At 38.7% G+C, this 23127-nt stretch overlaps 3 protein-coding genes across 8 annotated transcripts; 1 reads left to right on the top strand and 2 right to left on the bottom strand.

Moving 5' to 3' along the window:
* Positions 1–692: 692 nt before the first annotated feature.
* LOC116255500 (probable inactive purple acid phosphatase 1) lies at positions 693–8599 on the bottom strand. The gene is given in 15 exon segments (XM_031631347.2): positions 693–1131; positions 1259–1498; positions 1500–1531; positions 1534–1577; positions 1868–1993; positions 2085–2290; positions 2450–2582; positions 2776–2857; positions 3027–3029; positions 3849–3975; positions 5044–5136; positions 6099–6221; positions 6326–6392; positions 6624–6715; positions 8070–8599. Coding segments are annotated over 15 exon segments (1851 nt in total). The 5' UTR covers positions 8247–8599; the 3' UTR covers positions 693–825.
* Positions 8600–10480: 1881 nt separating this feature from the next.
* LOC116255499 (uncharacterized) lies at positions 10481–15459 on the top strand. 6 transcript variants are annotated; one of them, XM_050078525.1, is made up of 7 exons: positions 10481–10641; positions 10750–10865; positions 12049–12140; positions 12859–12930; positions 13326–13466; positions 13986–14067; positions 15230–15459. In XM_050078525.1, the coding sequence occupies exons 1-5, from the start codon at positions 10553–10555 to the stop codon at positions 13359–13361; spliced, it is 405 nt and encodes a 134-aa protein (XP_049934482.1). In that variant the 5' UTR covers positions 10481–10552; the 3' UTR covers positions 13362–13466; positions 13986–14067; positions 15230–15459. The 6 variants fall into 6 exon arrangements, 5 of the variants coding, with proteins under 5 accessions (XP_049934482.1, XP_049934480.1, XP_049934481.1 ...); XM_050078523.1 differs by lacking the exon at positions 12049–12140; XM_050078524.1 differs by lacking the exon at positions 10750–10865 and having other exon boundaries at positions 10481–10642; positions 12050–12140.
* Positions 15460–15501: 42 nt separating this feature from the next.
* On the bottom strand, positions 15502–19321 carry LOC116255497 (protein ALTERED PHOSPHATE STARVATION RESPONSE 1-like). The gene is made up of 2 exons (XM_031631341.2): positions 19222–19321; positions 15502–16599 (listed from the first exon to the last, which is right to left on the bottom strand). The coding sequence occupies exons 1-2, from the start codon at positions 19287–19289 to the stop codon at positions 16026–16028; spliced, it is 642 nt and encodes a 213-aa protein (XP_031487201.1). The 5' UTR covers positions 19290–19321; the 3' UTR covers positions 15502–16025.
* Between the last annotated feature and the right edge of the window lie 3806 nt (positions 19322–23127).

Here is a 23127-nt window from a genome sequence, read left to right as displayed (position 1 = left end):
TTCAGGGGAAGGGTGAAAAAAACTGGATCTGGATATGTATTCAGTATCAACCCAAACCCAATTGCGTTCACTCCTAACTCAAAGAGCACCTGTTGGTTGAGATGAAACCTTTCACGTGAAGGGTATGTCATATTAATCACCAGTTTAACTCCTAAACTTCCTTTACTAATGTTTCTTGATATGTATTTATATTGGAATAAAGCAATGTTGTCGAAGTCAGCCTCAATTGTCTACCATTTGATTCACTATCTGAAACAATGCCACTCGTCATACACTATTCATTATTTATTTTGTAATATTGATGTAATTCGGTAAACTTGACCAGGTGGTTAATTTGGAATCAAATTGAACAGCTTGGAAAATACTAGGATGTTTTGAACCTCTATGATGGTTTGGGAGTTGAGAATCATCAAGCTGTTCTTTTGCTGAGATAGTCAGACACATTTGCACAAAACAGTTACAATAGGAGGAACATCGGACTGATTTTTAAATAAATTTATAGTTGAATAAAAGAAAGTCTGCCACCTAAATTGATCTGCCAAGTTGCTGCTGGAAGTCTAATTGATCCTTTTCCGAGCTAATAGACAGGCCAACTGTGGCGGGTCCTATTATTAAAGATGCCAGTTTAAACTTCAGCAACAAAAAGTGGGCTGAGGAAAAGTCTTTCGAATTTTTTTGTGACATAAGCAGTGTAGGAGAAGTTCACTATGCATTTATTTCGATGAAGCAGATTCACCACCGTCTAGGTCAATATACAAAGGGATCTGCAGGTTGCAGCAACCATCAATATTTCAATAAAATAATTGAAGAATCAGACCACTGGAACTAAGAAGCCATCGTTGTTCTTGGGCAACTATCGACTGTGCAGGTGAGGATATCTCGGTAATCCCTGTCAATTGTGAAGGAATCATAAACTTTACCATCTCTGCTCTTCTTATACTCAAAGAGCAGAGACGAATGGTTGAATGCTGTGAGCTTTACAAACCCGAAGTCATAATCTTTGTAGAGACTCCAGCTTGTCTGAAGGGTTGTGGAGTCAGAGAGGTGGGCACCTCCACCACCAACAACTACATGGATTGTTCCATTAAGCGGTCCTGTATAGTGGGATTTTTCGGAGCTCATGCATATGCTCTGCAATCAGAAAAGCAACAACGGTGCCACTTTATTCAGCGGAAAAAGTTCTTGATTTATGTCCTTACAGAAAGATAATAATGAAACGAGAAGAGAAATGGCGATTCTAACAAGGTCGCACACATACCTCGTAGATAGGACATGTCCTTTCATAATTGTGTACATGACCATAAAAAGCAAGGTCAACCTTGTACTTTTGCCACAGCCCCTGTAGGCTCTCTCTCCCCATAGGCTCCTCAAAAGATCCTTCTTGAGCATACCATGAGTTAGAGGAATATCCCAGAACTCGATGAGCCACAAAGATGAGCCATGGCTGTTTTTGCCTATCAGCTGTTGCTAAACAGTGTTCAATAAATTTCAATAAATTTGTATTGCTCAGTGCCTGGTCTCCAGTCATGTTACTATCAGCGACACAGAAATGAAACATGCCATAGTCGGTTGAATACCTACACAAGCAAAATAGATGAGGCATGTGCTGCATCATGTACATGGGATAGAATGGAAATTTGAAAATGATACGCTGATCAGCATGCTGACTCCAAATTTAAATGTTAAACTATCAAGAAGCAAAAAAATAATTGATCTATGTGTGATCAGTCTTAACCTGGTTTAGTAATTTTGAATTTTCTCAGTAAGGTTTATAGCTAGTCCATCTTGCAACATGCAGCAAAACCGTGACTTGTTTTGCAAGAACATAGATTTGCACAAAAATTAGTGGCAAAAAGTCTGCATGTACCAGAATTTAGCTCTGTTCTCTGCAGGCGCATAAAACATGGTTTCAGCCAACACACCACACTCCCCACCTGAGTCCATGTTGGCGTAAAAGGACCCAGTACCTGGCCAATCGCGTTCAGGGTTTCCACTGCATGAAGCAGCATGAGGTGTCATTTAGAAACAAGATATACTTAAGGGGCTAAGCAAAACATCTAAGCATAAGGACTAGCAAAGGCAACCTTGCAACCATGTATGGTACAGTTGAAGCAATTGGCTCTATCTGGGAGGTGAACTGATCCCATTGTGACAAGTACCCATTAGCATAAGATAGATCACCGATATGGAAGACTATATCAATATTTCTCAAGTCCTTGATAAGCTGATCAGTAGTGTTCAAAGAACCGGGCTGGTAATTGCTGTATTCATTGGAACCATCACGTTCTGCCTGAAAACATGACCACAGAAAAATTTTATGGAAGCCAGAGTACACATAAGTCTGGATTAAAAATTAGAATGTATCCAGAAACTTATGACTTCAGAATAGGACACTGAATAACACTTCTATTTTGCACTCAAAAGCTTGCCCAGGAAACCAACTCCAAACCTTTCTCATGTCCCCAAAAATTATAACACGATGCACAGATTCCTGTCCAGGATAAGGAGATGCTCTAAAATGGTAAGCTTAGCTCCAAATGTATGAGTTGTCAAATAATCTGTGACCCAGACGGTAGGTGTGTCTGTCTCAAAAAATTAGAAAAAGCAGTTGAGAACTGGAAATAGCCACAGAAAACTCCACATAATCAGTTTGATAACATATGATCTAACGTAACTATAGCAGAAGGAAAATGAACAGATATATTTTGTGGAAATTCAAGAGAAAATAAACGGAAGTAAATAATCTCTTGCAGCAAGTTTTTTAAAGATTGATACATTGAGTTAGGCCATAGATCTTTCAGAAAGCTTGTATGAATATAACCAGGATCACGCCATCCCACTGTCCATGCAGGGGAACCTGCAAAATAAATGTAAAGCAAACTCTTTCAGGGCCTGGAACAATGAGAATTTGTATCTCAAAAAAAAAAGTTGTTTTATGTCATGTTAAGGTGTTAATTATGATTAAAGAGAAGAGAAAAGAGAAAGTAAATCAGAAACATGAACAAGCTTAATCTTATCCAAAGCACCACCTTCTTAGATACCATATTATACTGATTATCTAGACCAGTAAATGTCATGCAATTAACTAACAATGAGCACATTTTTCACTTGTGCATGAATACCTTTCTAAATGATAGCATTTTTATAGGGTTTTCTTATGGATCAGACCATGGTAATCTGAATCTTAGTGAATCTCGGTGTACTGAAAAAAACTTGCATAAGCTCTCATTAACATATTGAAAGGATCCATGAATAGTGTCATCACTTGGCATTTTCTGATCAGAAGCTAAACATGATATTGAACATCTTGACACCAGTATCAGGCAATTAAGACCCTTGAACTGAATGCAGTTCAGTTTCTAGAGGAAAAAAGTTAAATAATCATCAGATCCTACAAAAGAATATGTAAAAAATAAAAAATCCTTTATTCTCTTAAGAAAGGTTGAATTTTTATGAACTCTTTTTAATGAGCACGAAATGGTTCATTCATGCATTATTTATTGATCACATGCAATTAACAAAAAAATGATTTCACACAGGAACAAAGTGTAGTTTCTCTTCCTCAGGTTTCTGTGATGTAATGCTGATTAGTGACCTTCTTGTGCTGATTACGTTGAGAAGCATAACCAGGATACCACTAACATCGAAAACATTCATATTGTATTCTAATTTGCTTAACTATAAGTATTTACTTTGGAAGTTTAATGCTGTGTTCAAACTGCAACCAAGTGGTGACAGTAAAACTGTGATTTCATCTGCATGGCAGAATAAATACTAGCGGATTTTGCATTTATAATGTAACATTTTTCAAACAAAACATAGAAGAAAAAATAAAATCAATATATCACACATGTTGTTACGATTGAAAGTCAAAGTTCCAGCAGGAGATTGAGTCTTTGGTCCTCCTTTTGGACCCCACGAAACAAAAGGTTCAGCTTCATGAATATCATACCCACTAGTCCATGTAACTGTCATCTATCAATCAAAGAGCAAGGTCAGAAAAGAATATGACACTACAAACCCAAAAAAAACAGTGTTCATAAAGATTGTTTAAACCAAAAGGTAAAAACTAAGAGTACATTAGGCAATTGAACTAACACTTCATCAGTGCTTGTGAAAATGGATTCATGTTTTTTGCACTTTGCACACGTTTGTGCATGTGGTAGGGAGATGAATATCATCAGGCTTATCAACGTGATGAACATTGAAAATTAAGTGTTTTTAACAGCAGATTTAGGACCCGTATGTGATTTTGCATGTTTGAAGCAAGGTTGTCATTATCTCCATTGCAGCAGAGCAACATGGGAATGCTGTTAACAGTAGCAGATTATACTCCGGTATTGGTGCTCAAACATACAGTAAGAACATAGAGTACAATTTATATAGATCCTGCTTCCATGGTAGTACACTTGAGCTGAACTGTATAACCCAAGTTGCCATGGTGTGTATTTCAAGATCAAGTTCTTGAACTAAAATGAATACTTCCTGCCAGCAGTAGGAATTGAAGTTCGTAAACTTGATCTTACTGATAAGTGTTTCTTTTAAATTTCTTACACATGTAGACAAGGCAAAAGGCAGTTATTTAAAAATTAAAATCAATGCTGAGATATTAGAAAAGCTAGTCAAACAATTGTCTTCCATCAAAAGGTCATGAAACAAACCAAAAAAGAATATTCAATCCAAAATTTTAAGGGCGAAAAAAAGAAACTGAAGCAATGATGCACAGAAGGAACAATTTTTTCTTTTGCTTCTTTAGCCTTCTATCTTTTATCAGGTAGATAATAGTTATTCTGCTCGTTTTTCTTTTACCTTGGAGGCTTGCAGAGGGTTTCTTTGTAGACTTGTTTTTCTACCATAAAAGATTAAATATGAGGCTAGTTACTTATATATGACAGAGTTATTATATCATCCTTGACAGATGAGATGAAGCAAAACATCAGGAATTTGTGCACATACAGAAAAACACATTTAATGGTTACCATTCTCATGTCAAGTCCTAAATGATGGTTACATCACCTAGATTTACAGTAGCAAGAAACTTACTTCATTCCAGGACTTCCCTTGAGCTAGGCATGGATAAACAGGAGCTTTTGGATTTGCAAAAGTAATTGTATTTGAGACTGCAATCAGCTTCGGCTGTGGTTTAAAATCAGAACCAGAATCAAGCTTCTATTTAGATGATCCCACAGAAAGAGCAAACTCATAGCCATTGATAGCCATAACAGTAAAAAGCATAGCTGTTCCTATATTCCAAATCTAGAAATGACAAGTAGGACAGAAAACAAACCTATTGAACAAAGATACAACACTTTAATCACAAAGAAGAAAGATGAAAAGGAACATATATCTTTGTGGATGTTCAGTACAAATATTCTCTAATAGGAAGAAAATATTGCAGTATTTGCACAAAGGGTCCATACAATTAATTGGACTATATAAGATTATGAAGTCCTCAAGGGCGTAGTCCTATACTAGTAAGCAGTGAAGGATGCCAATGACAACAAGATTGAGACGTCATCCATGTAAAACAGGGAAATACATATTATTTGATGGTTAGGGTTCAAAACTTTTACACATTGTATCTCACAGCAGATTTTATGGAAATTTCTATGTAGCAGCCATTCTTCCTAAATGGCCTTGTCATGAAGGATTATTCATCCATCTGTGGTCTATTATATTAGATAAGCCCTCAAGCCTGTAGTTGATAATGAATGTGTGCCTTCACTTCATGTCAAATATTCCTTATAAGCAAATAGTTAAATTTATTGATTAATAACAAATTTTACCTAATAAAGGATTTACAACACACTGTCCTAACAAGGATGAGGGGTTGTGTTTCCACAAAAGGCAAAACAAGGAACAAAAATACTTATATAATGAACCCAAACCAGATATATTGCTAACATGGAACACAGCCCAACATTATTCATAAACATGCTGACCATTAATGTGGTTTTACTTGAGCATTTTTGACAGGACAGATCAGTATGTCACTTAAGCATACCTTCAAGTACAAGAAAAACATGTTCACGATATAGAAGTGAAGTTATAAAACAAATAAATAGAAAATCAAGAACCGCTGATGGACAAGGACATACTTTTGACATACCTCCTGAGAATAATGCAAAAGAAAAGTCAGCCCTCTGGTTGATCGGTAGAAGTTTCAAAACCCCTTTCCCTGTATTTGTGTAGCTTGGATTTGAGTAGTTTGCATATTGATACTGCAAATAAATAAATGACTTATGAATATAAGCAAATATTCTTCTTTTCAACTAATCATTGGACAAGCTAAGCAAAACACTATGCAAAATAGTTTCCAACAAACCTTAATAGGTGCAGTACATAATAACGGAGCCTGATCTCTCTTGTTTTCAGGTTCACAAATTGCAGCACTGAAAGCATGAAGAAAGCAGCTTTTCATCATATCACATGAACAGCAAATCACTTAAATGAGCTACCACCAATCACAATTTGCTTTGCTGTTGACAAAACAGAACTTTTGGCATTTTAAAGTTATAAATGGATTGGCCATAGGTAGAACTATTTGCAGTGAACATGGTGCTAGTGTTAAAAATGGAATTATGCCAAGTATGTCAATAATATCACACAGAAACTTAAAGTACCTGAAATTCGAAGGAGAAAAAACTTCTATCCAATCATCACCTGATGTGTTAGGATAACTAAACTTCAACGTTACCCATTCCATATTTTCTCCCTGAGGGAATCAAGGAAATTCACATCAGCGTAAGATAGTTCAAGACTTATGCTTATGGTTAGACAAGCCATAAGTACACGTTTCAACAATTTCTCACTAAAATTTGTATTCACATGTAATAACTGTTAAACATGTCTAAAGGATCCATTTGACTTCAAATGACTTGTGTGTACTACTACCGCTAAGTCATCTGAGGAAATCTTTGAAGCTCAATGATTCAAGCCCTAACACTTCCCAGTCATATCCTCGTTTCTTGCCATATTTTAAGCTTGCTGGATGCTGGTGCACAGAATATGAATTCAGGAAGATGACATGTAAGTTCCAAGAAAAACTATTAATAGAACTTTGAAGTTGTAATTCCTTTCCAGTCCTTTCTCACTGATTTAATATTTTGACCTTCCACTATTATTTTACCCAACTTAATTCTGATAGTTACAGTGCAGTTAATTTTATACAACTATGAAAAGTATGAACTGGGTATAAAGTCTGATCCATTTCAACAATATGGATCTAAAACTAAAAACCAGCGGATGATTTGAATCATGTCTACAACATGCACAAATTTGCAGGATGGATGAAGATTTATATGGTGAATGAACCAAAGCCCGCAAACATCATTTTTGCCTTTTAAGCAGAAAGGTTTTTCTTAGGTGTAGTATGGCAAGCTTGGAAAAAATGGGGAAAAAACGGGGAAAATTTGGTAATTCTTAAAAATTTAAGAAATCTTAAATATTAGGGAAAATAAAATAAATGAGACACTAATAAAACAACATAAAAAATAAACAGATAAGCAACAAATAAAAATTAGAAAAATGGAAACAAGCAGTTTCACATTAAACAAACAAGAAAAAAAAAACTAAAACGGGTAATTTTTGTTTTGGCATTTTTTTCGAAAAAACTGTGCTTTTTTGTTGTTTTTTCAGCGCACTTACTTTTAGTATCTTTAACACGTTTTTGGTGACTATGCAACGAACAAAAGCATCAATTACTGGCCATCGAAAAAACTATAGAGAACATCAAAACTTCATAGACATGAATCAGTAGATTGTCAATAGAACGGAATCAGACATAGCTGCCCATAGTGAACCTAGTATACCGGCGAATCACAAATTTTATTTAGGACAGTGTCTGAACCGATTTTAATTGGAACCACAATTACTTTGACAGCTTCATTTATTTCTTTGTGAAGATCGTTCTCGGTAAAGTTAAGATTCAGTAAGCCCTTCCCTCAACAAAATTAATGGAATTATTGCAAAAGAACTTAAAATTTTTAGGAGTCTACAACTTATACACAGTGAGGCACAGTGAGAATGCGTCTATCTAACAAGAATATCATCAGGAACTGAGGAACTACCTTCAAGCCAAGAACAAGAGGGGATGCTTCAATGTGAGCAGACTCATCTAGAGCAAGCATAGCCTTATGAATGGCAATTTTTTAGAGTAGTTGTTCTCCCGACACCCTCACCTCTGTGGAACCTATAAAGCCCACGAGGCTCCACAAAAAGAGCAATGTCCAGATCTTATCCTTCATGCTTGGAGTCTAAGATACAATCGCTGAACCCCCGAAATCAGAAAAACCAAAGTGACCAATGTTACGAAGTATGCCAGAAATCCAACACAAAGATGAGCACACCAGTCAGAAAGAAATAATTGCACTCTAACTTCCTTGAACCCGTTACAAGGAGTACCTTCTTCTTAACGTGCACTTATCCAAAGGCACAAACAAACAAAACCTACCATCCAAAAGCTTCACCAATCACGCTTTCACATGGACACACAAAGGAGAGTTGGGGATTAAAAAAGAGACTACCCACAATCCAGATACAAGTTTGGAACAAAAAAAGGCACCCTGATAAATTTCTATAGAAAAGCTGCACAAAGAGCAAAAAACAAACCAGGAGCTAGAAGGGGAGGACGAAAGATGGATTGGTTGTTTCTTCCTACTTCACTTGATCATGTGGTCAGCTAATTAAGCGCTGGGATACCGAAGATAGCATGAGGACCCCCACTTTATAGTAGTCCTAGATTTTACTGCTTGAGGCAAAAAACAGAGAAAAAAAAGAAAAATAAAATGGATTTACAATCAAAGCTTCCAGTCAACCAAGAAAGAGAGAAAGAGAGAGAATCCGCAAATGAACTTCCCGATACAGATTGATTGTAGGAATATTCTTGTCCATCATCGCCGCGTCGGATCAAGGGAAGCTGATTGATGCAGCAGACCTGGAAACAGGTCAAGTTTGGTTCATTTGGAGTTGGATCGGGTTACTGCGGGCTTGGCACCTAATTTTAAGGTAATTTACATCTTAGTGCCTGATCAAATGCTTAATATAAAATCTTACTAGTATAGAGTCGCAGACTACTAAGATTTCTTGGTCTTTTTTTTTTTTTTTTTGAAAATTACGTTACTGCCATGGACTTTTTAGTATTTGATGAGCGCATTTGCATCATTTATGGTGTAATAGACACGGAAATTACCAGAAATTGATTTGCCCATTTTTATAAAATTGAGTTATTAAGAACTAATCAACTTCAAAGCAAGACTCCCTACTCTCTTCTCCAATTAATAGTTGCATGTCTACCCCTCTTCTCCAAAAAAAAAAAAAAAAAAATCAATAATATAGCTGGTCGAACATGTGGGCAACACGTCTTGGGTTCGATCCAATGAGTGTTAGCGTCTGAATAACATTAAGAGTTGAGTTGAGATCTTGCATTAAGTGGCTCAAGTGATTGGAGTTTTTTTTTTTTTTTTTTGACACATGTTTAAATTTTGAAACTATAGTTGAGCTCCTGCAAAAAAAAACTCATAGTTTCGCCCATTGATGTTGACATTTATTTCGTCTCTCTCTCTCCTCCTCTCCTTTCTTTCTATCACATGCATTTATATATATATATATATATGTAAAGAGAAAAAGAGAGCCGATAAAATAGAAATATATATCAAAATTTGGGTACAAGAAGTCCACTAAGTACAAAAACAAACCACAAGTTAATAGCACAATAAAACATAATAAGAGAGGTGGAGAGAGAGTGAACAAACGGAGCAGCAGAGTCACCCAACAATAGACGAAGGACGACGCATAGCCGAATAGCAAAGAGAGTGAGGGCGAGAAAAAATGGTTATGGATTAAGTCAATATTGAACTAACTATAGTCATCAATAATCACCAACTTCTCGAGTTCTTTTTTTTTTTTCCCTCTCATATATGCAGTTATCCATATACTAGATAAGCATTTACCGTTTCATGTTGAAAACTAACAAATGTGGTTGTTAGTTACACAATTATAGCTCAAATCTTACTTGATTGTGCTTTTAGAACTTAAAAAGATGCAAGTTTTAAATTAAGTTTTAAACGTAGGTAGCGTTACCATTTGATGAGAAACGACTAAAAATTGTAGCCATAAGAGACATTTGTGCTCAATATCATGAAATACTTTTCCCTCGATCAAAGCATCGGCGTCGGGCCTCTTAGAAATCATTATTAAAATATTTTTTATGTAATCTAACTTTATTGGTAAGATTGTAAGAACAATTTAATGAGAAAAATGTATTAAATCAATCATTTTTTACTTTAATTATGGTTTTTAATAATTAAAAAAAAAAACAGTTCTTATGCTATCTAAATTTTGATAGTAAAAAAATTGAAATTTTGTTAATTTGAATTATGTGTGTTACTTACATTATTTTTTAACACAAAATTATGATGTCAGTCTCTTATTTACCAACTGTTCTTTCTTATTTTACCGCTTACAAGTTAGTTTTTTTTTTTATTTCTTACCCTTTTTCCTCCCTCCTCCCGTCTTCCCAGAGTCTCTCTAGGATTTCCTCTGCCGCCGGAAAATGGACGCCCTGGACTCCGTCGTCAATCCGCTCAGGGAATTCTCCAAGGACAGCATTCGCCTTGTCAAGAGGTGCCATAAGCCAAACAGGAAAGTTTCGTGTTCTCTCTCCCCCTTCCTCTCTGAATCCCTTGATGTGTTTGTTCTCCCTTTCCCTTCTTGTTGCTTCGTCTTGAATTTTTTCTCAATTTGGTTCAGAGTTCACGAAAGTCGCGTTCAGGACCGCGATTGGGTTTGTAGTGATGGGATTCGTGGGATTCTTCGTCAAGCTGATATTCATTCCCATCAACAACATCATCGTCGGATCGGGTTAGGTAGGTGCGGTAGGTAGGCGCGTCTCGAAGAGCTCGTGGATCATGTTTGCTTTTTGGGGTTTCCTCGATTCAGCCCATTTTTTGGTTCTTGCCGTGTGTTTTGATGAGCTTCCCGCTGTGGAAGAATGAAAGTATAATTCTAGTCGATAGTGCATTCGATCTTATACAATAACTTGCTGCCTCTTTCATAGTCACCGAAAAGATTTGTCTAAGTTACTCTATGTTGATAGAGCAAGAACGAGATCCGTGCAATTATGTCTTCCTGTACCATAACCTTGCTGCCTCTTTCGTAGCTGTCTAAGAGATTTGTCTAAGTTACTCTATTTTAATGAGGGGAATCTTTCTTGTCCGATTCAAAATATGTTATATGTCACTCCCGACCTTTGGACACTCAAACATTTTTTTTTCAAAAAAAATGTCAAGCATCGAGGTGCGACTACACAACAATTTCAAAAGAGATGAGCCAAGCAATGCAAAACAATGGGCAAGCTTTCCATTAAATAAGAATTTCAGTTCATCTGTACAATGACAAAAATGACCAACTCACAACATTGATGTCTAACAAAAATAAGGCATCAATACAACCAAAACAAGATGCGCCGACGCTACAATTGACCCAAAACCTCCTTAGTAGGACGTGAGTGAAGCTATCTGCTCAACCTGTTGTCCCGGGTCTGCCAAAACCTGAAAAAGGAAACAACTGAAGGCTTAGCCTTCGCAGTATGACAACAAGCCAGGAAAAGTCCAAACCCTCTTAGGTAGGACTCAAATATACGAGAAAACATCAGTCTATCATCATGTCGTGTCAGGGCACGACATGCAAAGGCTACTCAATGGCCACAGTCACATAATTTCAGATCACGTGCAAGGCAGCCTTAAACATGTCATTTCATTCACAATCGCATTCTTCTCATTTACTTTAACTATGAAACAATTTACTATCATGTTGTGGTAGGGCACACATTCACATAACTTATAAAGGAGCCATCACCTATACCTCAACATGCAAAGGCCACACACAAAGGCCGCAATACCACATTCAATAACCACATGCAATTCAGAAATAAAGCATCGTTCTCATGCACACTTCATTCATACTCACATCATTCACATACATTTCATTTCTATGCTTTCATTTTCATTAATTTTAGTGAATTGACAGTTCCTATGGGTGCAAACACAGGCACGTGCACAGCACACCGCGGGCGGCCTACAGCCGAGAGACAACCCCCGTGGTGGCCCAGAACAGTATGGATCCATCCATCCGCTGCAGCGGTAGAGCACTCATCCATGGATGTGTGAATTCCACGAAGAGATACTCAGCCCTCCCTAGGACACCCAGGTTGGGAAGGCGGGAGCCCACGCTCCAAGCACGTCACACAACAGTACCCTGGGCCTTGCACCGCCTGCGCTCTGAACAGGCGAGACCAATGGCGAAGGCGGGACAACTCCCAAACACATAGCTACATCCCACTTGCCTCTCATCTCTTATTCTTTCATTCTTACAATTATCCTTGCACAAACACAATTAACTGGCTAGCTCATGAGGTTGGTTCACTTCACGAGTGGACTCACACCTCCAATTGCTTCCACACGAGCACTACACATAACAACAACAGTTTTGGCTAGCTGTCTCAACAATATGGGTACAACTACCCTATGTTCAATCATTTGCATCATTGCCTGTGGCAATGTGTATTCAACAAACACAACATTCATATTCATTATCACCATAATCACATCTTTGAAAAACTTAGTCAAACCACAGAGAGTAGTCTCGATCTGTGATGGGCCCGTAGCTGTCCTATGCAGTTATCAATCTAGGATGCTTTCTAATGCACAATTGGGGTCGAGGAGACACTCGACTCGATACCCCACCTCATATGTCCTAAACAGTTATCAATTCTAGCATGCACATGCAATTACGTAGTAATTTTCAACCCCGCCTTCCTCACCGTCTCCTTCTCTTGTCTTCTGCTGGTTCGCACGGCAGAGAGCTACGGTCAGGCGGAAGCTGGTTGCAGCGGCGTTTGTTCGGCGGAGGAAGGACTGCGGCGGCGCTCTGGTAAGCCCTCTCGACCTCTTCCCCTTCTCCCTTGCCTTTTCCCCTTTCTCTTCCTTTTTCTCCTCCTCCCTCCTATGCAGCCTCTCCCTTCTTCGTCAGCACCCTCTGCCGCACGATTTCTCCATCTCTTTTCTCTCATGCTCCTCGCACCTCTGTCTACGGTCTCTCTCAGTCCCTGCGTCTGTTTCTCCCCTCTCTGTTTGCCTCCCCTATCTCGTCCCTCTCGTCTCTCTTGCGCTCTCTCTTCTCCGCCCGTTTCCCTCTGTCAGCACCTGCCCTCTCCCTCTTCTCTCACGTGCTCTCAACCTCACTGCCTTCTTCTCACGGCAGACCTCTTATTTCCTCTTCTTTTTGTGGATTCTCATCATAGCTATTGTCGTTTGTATGGATTGCAGCTTGGGGACGTTTTTCCCCTCATGCCAGTGAAGTGAGGGCATTAGTGGTGAAGGCAGCCAGCGATTTTTGGCGGTGGCACTTGACTGAAAACTTGAGGAGGCTGTTGGAGGCGTCACAGCAGTTTGAACACTTAGATTGGGGTGGGCAAGGCCTTTTTGAGCTGAGATGTATCTATTAGGGCATGTATAATTATTATTTGAGCATGTTAGAGTTTAGAATTGATGATTTGGGACGCATGTTAACGATTTTGTTTTTGGGAAAGTTTAGGATTATGATGTAGAAGTGTTGATTCATGCCTATAATGATCATTTGAGCATGATGAGTTGATTTTCGAAGCATTAGGAAAGCATGGTAGAGATTGTGTTGTTGTGGGGAAGATTTAAAACCATCGTTGGGAGCACGTGGCACACGTTTTTGTGAATGGGTGCACCTTGGAGTTAAATAGGGAAAGCATACGTAAGTTGGGTGTGACTATGGGGTTGACGCCTAGACTACAGAAAGCAAGAAGTTGGGAAGTGACCTATTGGAGAGTTTGTAGGTCGACACTACTCGTCGATACCCTCTTGAGGCGATGACACGTGCCTCAATGATGTTGTTTTGTATTTGTTTGAATTGTTTTGGTATCTAGTAGGAATCTTATATTTTGTTTATGTCTGCAGGAACACCGGGCACGTCCCGTCGACCTTGAGCTACCGGATTCGAGGCTTGAGGCATTTTGAAGAGTTTGTGAGCGCGCCACAGGTATGGCAGCATTCCAGGCAAATCCCTGCCTGGGGCAAATGTATGAATGTGTGTTTCTAGGGTCGTGGGATCCTAGGATTGTGATGCAATTGATTGACTGTTTAGTGAATGAATGTGTGTATGCATGTATATGTTTTGATATATGATATGAATTGTTTTGGAAAGACTATAAAAAGTTTGTTTGGAAAATGTTACGCATTTGCATGTGCATGTTAGAATTGATTGTGCATTAGAAAGCATCCTAGAATGATAATTGCATTGGACCGAGCCAATCACAGATCGAGACTACTCTCTGTGGTTTGGCTAAGTTTTTTTAAGATGTGATTGATATGATGAATGATGTGAATGTTTTGTTCTGTTGCATACACATTGCTGCGGGCAATGATGCAAATAATGGAATTGGAGGGTAGTCGTACTCGTACTGTATGACGGCTAGCTATGACTGTTATTGTTATGTGTAGACCTCGTGTGGAGGTAATTAGAGGTGTAGGTGCACTCGTGAAGTGCACCAACCTCATGAGCTAGCCAGTCAGTTTGTGAATGTGTTAATCTAATGATAAGAATGAATGAATAAAAGATGAGAGGCCAGTGGGATGTGGCTATGTGTTTGGAAGACATCCCGCTTTTGCCACTGGTCTCGCCTGTTCGAAGCGCAGGCGGTGCAAGGCCCCAAGGTTCTGTTGTGTGTTGTGCTTTGAGCGTTGGGCTCCCGTCTTCCCAACCTGGGTGTCTGAGTATCTCTCTCCTTGGACTTCACACATCCATGGACGAGTGCTCTACCGCTGCAGCGGATGAAATGGATCCATATTGTTCTGGGCCACCACGGGGTCGTCTCTCGGCTGTAGGTCACCCACGGTGTGTACGTGCTTGTGTTGCATCCACAGGAACTGTTAATATACTGAAGTTAATGAAAATGTATTGTATATGATTGATTGTACGTGATTGAGATACATGTGATCGTTGTGCTTATAAATGCAAGTGAAATGTTTAAGCATGTCTTGCATGTGATTTGAAAGTTAGTTACTATGGCCATTGAGTGGCTTCTGATACGATAGATGACTTTGATGTTTGTTCTTTATTTGAGCCCTACCTAAGAGGGTTTGGTATTGTCCTGGTTTGTTGTCATACTGCGAAGGCTAAGCCTTCAGTTGTTTTTTTTCAGGTTTGGTGGACCAGGGGCAGCAGGTTGAGTAGATGGTTTCACTCACATCCTACTGGAGAGGTTTTGGGATGTGTCTTTTGTAGCGCCGGCGCGTCTTATTTTGGTTTTATTGATGTCTTGTTTTTGTTAGGCATCAATTATACAGTTTGGGGCATTTTTGTCATACATAGAGGTGATTTTGTATGAATTGAAATGATTACATAAATGAAAGTTCGCCCCATTGTTTTGAATGGCATGGCTCCTTCACTTTTGATGAGTAGTCGCACCTCGATGTTTTATGTTTAGAAAAAAAAATGTTTGAGTGTCAAAAGGTCGGGGTGTGACATTGAATATGTGCACTGAATCTCTCATAGGCAACATCTCAACCTAAAAGGGCCAGCCATCCTCCAACAACCTTGCTCCCCAAAAACGGGCACCATCAACCTGATCAACCTGCTCAACAGAGGCCATGCTACAGTGATAACCATCTACGGCTACGCATCACTGCTTCTGATCTGCTCCTTGATGACCGAAGAAGCGAAATTGACCATTGCTTCAAAGATCTTCACCAAGGTAATTTTTAAGACACCACAGCGATAACCATGAATAGCTAAGCATCAGCGCTAGTTGGGATTCTGATATGCTCATAAACCTTGATGACTGAAGAAGCGAAATTGACCATTGCTTCAAAAATCTTCACCAAGCCAATTTTTAAAATAGTACAAGCACCAGATTGAACTTGCCGGACCAGCTCTGCATGCTTGAGTTCCTCTTCCTCCAACCTTTTTTTCATTGCATCAAGTTCCGTCCTTCTATACTACAAGGAAGTTTCATCCTCTTTTGTAAGTGAAATGATCAACTTTTCTGGCAGACCTTGGGCATTAGGAATCCTACTTTCCTCGTGCAATAACCTTGCTCTTTTGTCTAGGTCCTTTGAGAGGTACTGGATCTCCCGACTTTTTCGCTTCTCCTCATCAAGCTGCTCCCAAAGTTTATGTATGTTTGCAACGAAGGCATTGACAGCTTCTATCACTTGGTTCTCAGAAACGTCTTTCATCAATTGATACCAATCATTGCAAATCACAAATACTGGTGGCGCACCTACTCTGCCTGGTGAAAAAGGGGCAACTCCATCTGCTGTCACTTCAGGTTTTTCATCTATGCATTTTCTTAACCAATCATTCAAGGTTTTAACATATGCCCTCTGAGCATTCATCCGCTTGACAAGACTGGAACACCAACTTGAAGCCCCACGTTCTAGTTGCATTATTGCACCCATTGCACAGTCGCTTGAGCTAAACCTCGGCATCACATCCAGAATTTTACCCTCCGAAATAGCTTGGAGCTGCTTTTGGTGACATGCTAACATGACTTTCCACATTCTTATCATCCTGCATCGTAACCACATTCTTGTGAAGAGGTAAAAATGACTCAATTCTATCAGTTTGCAATAAAAATCTCTATCCATCTGGAAGCAACAAATCATAAAACTAATAACAAGGAATCATCACAAAGAATAAAAATGAAATAAGATCAAGATACCAATCAAAGTCTGGATGTGTTCATCATCAAGCATCAAACTTGTCATACACGAAATTAAATGAACTGATACAAACCTAGAATTTGAGGACACTCCCATATCAAGAACTTTGGTTTGTCAAGAGCAAAGATTGATTTTCCTCTCCCCCATAAATATCATAGCATTGTGCAAAAAGCCCATTGACATAAAACCACAGAATGTTATCAGGTGAAGTTTATCATGATTCAACCAAGGATTGCAGTAGGTAAAGTCTAATACAACAAACAGTTCCTTGCATAATCTGACTTGGTATGTGCTAGAATTTGACCAATTGATTCATATTAAAGGTTAGAACTTTCATAAGATGGTTTGGGTTTGAGATGTTTCGACCCATTATGGAACATGAATGTGCATGTATAATGCAGTTTTGGTAAATTATTATGTCAACGTATTCAATTAGGAAACAAGTCTAGAAAAAGAGTGTAGTTCAGTCTCTTTTTTCTAAGATTCATTCATCAGTAATAGTTAGAAAAGCTCAGAGGAGAAAAAAAAAATGTGACAACAAACTTCTAAGCAAGGTGCATCAATAACAATGAACAAATATATCACCATGCTTCAATGTTATTATATTTCTTAATTCACTCACAATGCTCCAACAAGGAGGCAATATTTCTTTGACATGTTAATATAAATTTCGTTGAGTAGCGCCAAGAGATAGGCGCACCAAGGCAAGACGTGGTGATTTAGGAGATATAAAAACAAGATGGAAATTGCAACACTAAATGTTACAGGCAAATCTAACCATTTCTTTATATAAAAAACTATACCAGATAATTTATAACAGAATAACATCATATTCAATGATAGATTCAAAAAATATTTCTTTTGAGATCAATGCTCATTATTGTTTTTTATGGAGCTGGAGCATACAAAATAAATTAATATATTCTAATGAGCCCATAATATATCAATTATGAAAACAGAAGGGACATAAATCTGCAATATATTTCACCACAATTTCAACAGGTCTTTTATCATGATATCGTGGTAATAATGTCTTCCGTGCCAGTGGTGATTCAACCATTTGACACAGTGACATCTTTCTAGGTGCTAATTCTTCATCTACGATTCTACAAACTTTGGAATTACCTGGTCAACATTATTTAATGGGACAGCAATATGTTTATGTAGCTAAGGCAGTGGAGAAGGAGATGCTACTTCAGGAAGTTGCTCCTAACTCAAAAAGGATACAGACGGCTTACTAGATGCAATGCAACTTGAAATCCCTCAATCCACTATGAATTATACATTCACATAAAAAGCACCTCAATGTGTTCTGACTGACATCATGACTTTACAATGCAACCATGCAAGGTCATTTCCATGCTGTTCCTTTATAATATCTGATATTAAAAATACATTAGCAACTGGCAATATAACACATAACTTGTTAAAGAAATCAATATGAAATTATTCAACTTACTGAAAAAAATATTATAGGAAGTTATAGATAGAAAACAAAAACATTGATATTGAAAATATCCTACAAATGAAGTTTCCAAGGCTAATCAAATGATCTAAATAATCTATTACAAATTTATCAAAATAAAAGATAATAAAGCCCATTCATGTGAAAATAAGAAGATGCAAGTCCATCATCATCTAAATAGAGAGGTACAACATATTCTTCATTGGTTTCTGGAAAATTGACTTTTTTTTTTCAGTTCACCGATTTCCCTCTTCCTCTTTGTATGGTTCTTTAGTTTGTCTATCTTCTTCCATGAACAAATACTTGGGTGGCTGGGCCTACTGTGCCTTTAGGAGTTTCACTTGCATTATGAGCATCATCCTTCCAAAGAGAAAAATCATACTTCCTTCATCACTTGGCCAATGGCCATTCATCACGTTCTTCAACTCTCTTAATATATTGAGATCAATGACCTTTTCTCTTCATACTTTTTTTCTCCATCCTTGGTTGTATGATACAAAGACGCCACTACTTATATTGAAACTTATTTTTTATTATATGGAGTTGCATAGAGTCAATTAACCTATAAACTATAAAGCAATTAAATAATTAATTTTGATTTTAAATTAATGAATTATGGACAAAAAAGGAGACTGAATTTTTACCATCTCAAAAGTGCTTCAATTTTATCCACAACTAAAAATGCACTCCATGTGAGGCCTAACACTTGAATTGCAAAGTTTGGGGACTACATACAACCAACACCGAGCATAATCCACCAATATGGCTATCAAAATGAAAAAGAATCATATCGGTTCTATAGATGTACAAGAACATGGCCGCATGAGCATTGGGTTCAGATACTGAAATGAGACTAAATTAAACAAAACTAGCAATTGTGAACAGAAATTTGAAAATGACATATGCTCTGAACCTATCCACACCCAGAAAATATATACATGTCCCAGCTTCACATATATGAATTAGAAACAAAAGAAACAAATCTTATAAAATAAAGTTCCATACCCTTGAATGAGTTTAGTAAGTTCAGATTGCAACTGATTATCCCTTAACTTGTGAACCTTATTTGACATGGCATCAATGGATCTAATAGTTATTGGTATGGTTGTATTTGGGATGCTGCCTCTATAATATTGAACTGTACAAAGCAATTTTCCCTAGTGAAAGCAAAGAGACTACCCCTTGGATGGCCATATACCAGTAACGTCTGTTCCACCATAGCTTCCACGCACTGAGCTCGTGCTCCCACACCCAATATGAACTCTATAGAAATGAGTGCTATGCAGTGGGTAACAGTTTTATGTGATACTGATGGCAGGAATTCAAGTATATTCCTTAGCTTCAACTCCCATCCAGGAACTGATCTCCTCCAATAAATGCCCCAAAACTGCCTTTCTCGCTTTGGCGACCAACGCTGAAAGCAATCATGAGGCTAGATGACATGAGGACGACCTGGGCAAGTGTTGTATCCCTCTTAGTTCTTGCGGCCCCCCAATCTTCAACAAGTTTAAGGACACTCGTTGACTCCCAAGAACGTTATGTCCATGCAAAAGGCATTTCTGAGCAACCTTAGTCCAGTTCTCCATTTCAACAAAAGAAACATTAACAACTGGTAACTCTATGCCTTCACATGAACAGAATCCTTGGATGGGAAGTAGGGGAACCTTGTTACCAAGGTTGCTGAGGTACTGAATGACTGCCATGGATGATCTTCAATGCCATCCCTTACTACTGTATGAGCTCATCAGTAGTTAAAAGGAAACTCCCGAACCTTCTATCTTGAAGTTTATAATAAAAGACAAGAGTTTCTCTGTTGAAGCTGCCCTCCATCCCCTTGTTCTGCAAAAAATCTATACATGCATCCGCATGCCTATGAAATCCCACACCAATTCTCCTAGGCTGCACAGCCATTGGATTCCTAGTACCAAATCGGCTCCCGCCATGGCCAAGGTGAACAGTTCAAGTGAACACCTGCCTTTGCATTTGAGTGTGCTCCCGTCTCCCACCACCACATTGAACGTTGATAGTGCAACCCAAGGCCTTAGCTGTCTTAGATTGTCCACCAGCATGCTGACTCTGTGTCCTCTCAAGGATCCTTCAACTGGCATTAACTGGGGCACTTCGTCCTCCACTAAACCGTAGAGGGAAATTTCCGATGGCAAGCTGGCTGAAGATTCCCCCAGCATTTCTCTAGGGCAGTGGCTTCTTCCCCACCAGGTTGCTCGACTTCTTCACCCACCAAGTACATGTGCAGTTTTATCTGGCCCTGGTGACCAAGGTTGATTGCAGTGGAAACAGATCCCTCTACGTCGTTTGTTTTTAATCTGCTTATGTGTGAGACGCCTACTGTCGAGATGTTGCATCATGTTCATTCACCTGTGGTGGTGCATTCTCTGTGCATGAGCCAGGACTCTCGCTGCCTCGCTCGATATCCCACAGCCTGTTGTTTCCATTGAGACACATGTGTTCTCTTCCACCATTCGTACTACCATTCGTACTATCTAAAAACAATCTGGAAGTCTGTGGGGTTTGGCAGCCTGCACCTCAATCCTTATTTCCTCCTTTAGGCCACCTAGGAATGCTCCCAAAAGTGCTTCAATCGGCCATCCTCTGACCATGTTACTAAACTCCTCAAAGCTTTCTTGGTAGTTGACGATACGTTCTGCTTGATTGTGGACAGTTCGACATTGTAGTTGTAGTTAAGAATCGCCAAGGGTCCAAAACGGGATTTCATGGCATCGACTAGCCCATCCCATCCTGGTTTGCTATGCTGCATCACCAGTACCACTTGATAACAGATCCATCGAAATGGATGGCGGCGTGGCCCACCCTCTGCTCGCTGGTGATTCCATGACACTCAAAGAACTGCTCTGCCTTTTCCAGCTGAGGGGTCCTCCCCTGAGAATCGTGGGAAGTCCATTCTACGTTGCTTCCAAGGCCCTGTATCGGTTCCTCTGTTTCCATCGACGAACTCAAAATCGGGCACATCGCCTGACGAAGGTGGAGGAGGAGGAGGAGGAGGAGGGAAAGAAGGAGGGGGTCGAGGACGACGGGACTCACTGTTTGTCATCTCTGTTCATTCGGCACTGGGTGACCCCAATCCACCACTCAACTGAAGCATATCCTTGATAATCGTCACTATGGTGTGTCATTGAGAGGGCCTAGCATAACAAGGAAAAAAAGGCATTCTGAAAGTAAATCAGCAAAAAGGAAACTAAATGCAGTGTTTAAAATGGATGTGCCAGTTCCTTGAGATCTGCTTGTTCACACTACTAGCAGTCCAAGTTTCATAGACTTTTAGAGTGTAAAGTGCAAACTACAGCCATGGGCAGAATTTGGGTCAGCATCATAGGCTTATCCCAGAATTTGAAGTTTGTACAGATATTTTCCTTACCTGGATAGGCAAAAGATGTAACGCGAAAGAAAGAGAGAATTTGGCTCAAAAGACAGTCCTCATGGAGTTATTTTCAGAGTAACTTTCTTTTCCTGCCATTTTGCCACAAAAGGTGGAAGTGGCACTCTCCTCTTTTCAGGTAAAGTAGATGACCACAAGACCAGCATGAGAGCTCAAAGTACAAGAAAGGACATTAGGACCAGCATGGGAGCTCAAAGTACAAGAAAGGACACTACTAATATCAAATAAATACAATGGATTTGTAATAGAAAGTGGAAACAACAAAATGAGAATTTCACATAAGCAGCAATGACTTGGTTAACGAACACTTTGTGGTTAACGAACACTTTGTGTGCAGAAGACATGAGAAAGGCAGGATCCATGACATATCGTAAGCACTTACATCTTATACGCTTCTGCTTTAAGAATGGTGCTACCACACTCGACTGACTTGAAATTTCTATGTCAGGTATGCCAGTAGAAATAGATGGTGTTGACAGTAGATCATGCACGACATCCTTGGATATTGAAAGTTAGATACATCCTTGGACATTGACTATTTCAAACAATAAGTTGTGCAGCAAAAATTTATTTATCAAAAGAATCAAGTTGTCACGGGCTGACTTTTTCAAACCTATTTGGCAAGCATGGAGCCGAGGGATAGTCGGTCTGCAACACAAGTGAAGGCATTGAAAAATGAAAACCAAGCAACTAATACAACAAAGCACCTAAACAACCCATGTCACAATGAAAGTGAAAACTAAACATGACACTATGCTGAAAACCACTAAAGTGGAAAATGAAGAAGATTGAACTACTATAAAATCAAACCAAATTGCCCAACTCAACAAAACTAAATAATTAAACTAAATCAAAATAGGATCATACTGAAAACAAATCAAGCCAATGACCTTAACCTATGCTGGACATGTGCAATAGCTAACTAAAGGATCTATTCAACAAACCTGACACTAATGTGACACAAGAAGAAAGAAACTGAGTACTAACCTGGTCCAAAACCATGAAGGACCCGAGGACATACCTGTCATCTACTCATACATTCAGAGAAGAAACTTGAATTTTCCCAGTTAGGTTACAAAAATAGTTTCTCAAAAATTTAATACTATATTCTTTTACTTCTACGACATGTATATTATACTACTGAAACTTATGAATACTCTTCTCCCTTCTTTTCAGAACATGCAAAGTGCAAGATCAAGGACCAATCAAATTGACTAAATTCTTTTGTAACTTGTTAAAACATAACATAAAACTGACGACCACTATTGATTGGAAACACTACCTCTATTTTGCACCCAGGAACTAAGCTCAAGAAATTTCTGAGAAGATTATGATTGCTCCATTGGAAGCTCCATGATTAGATAGGCCTTATCTCCTATATATTGCAAGAACTTTGAAAAGCCCAAAATAATAATAATACAGAAACCAAAAACCCAAAAAAGAATTTGTGAGCCAGAGCCAATTTTAGCCATTATGATCTATGTGCTACAGTACAG

Source organism: Nymphaea colorata, chromosome 6 (genome assembly GCF_008831285.2).
Source record: "Nymphaea colorata isolate Beijing-Zhang1983 chromosome 6, ASM883128v2, whole genome shotgun sequence".
In the NCBI taxonomy this organism is placed as follows: domain Eukaryota; kingdom Viridiplantae; phylum Streptophyta; class Magnoliopsida; order Nymphaeales; family Nymphaeaceae; genus Nymphaea; species Nymphaea colorata.
Note: the sequence above shows the minus strand (reverse complement) of the source record. Positions and strands in the feature narration are given on the sequence as shown.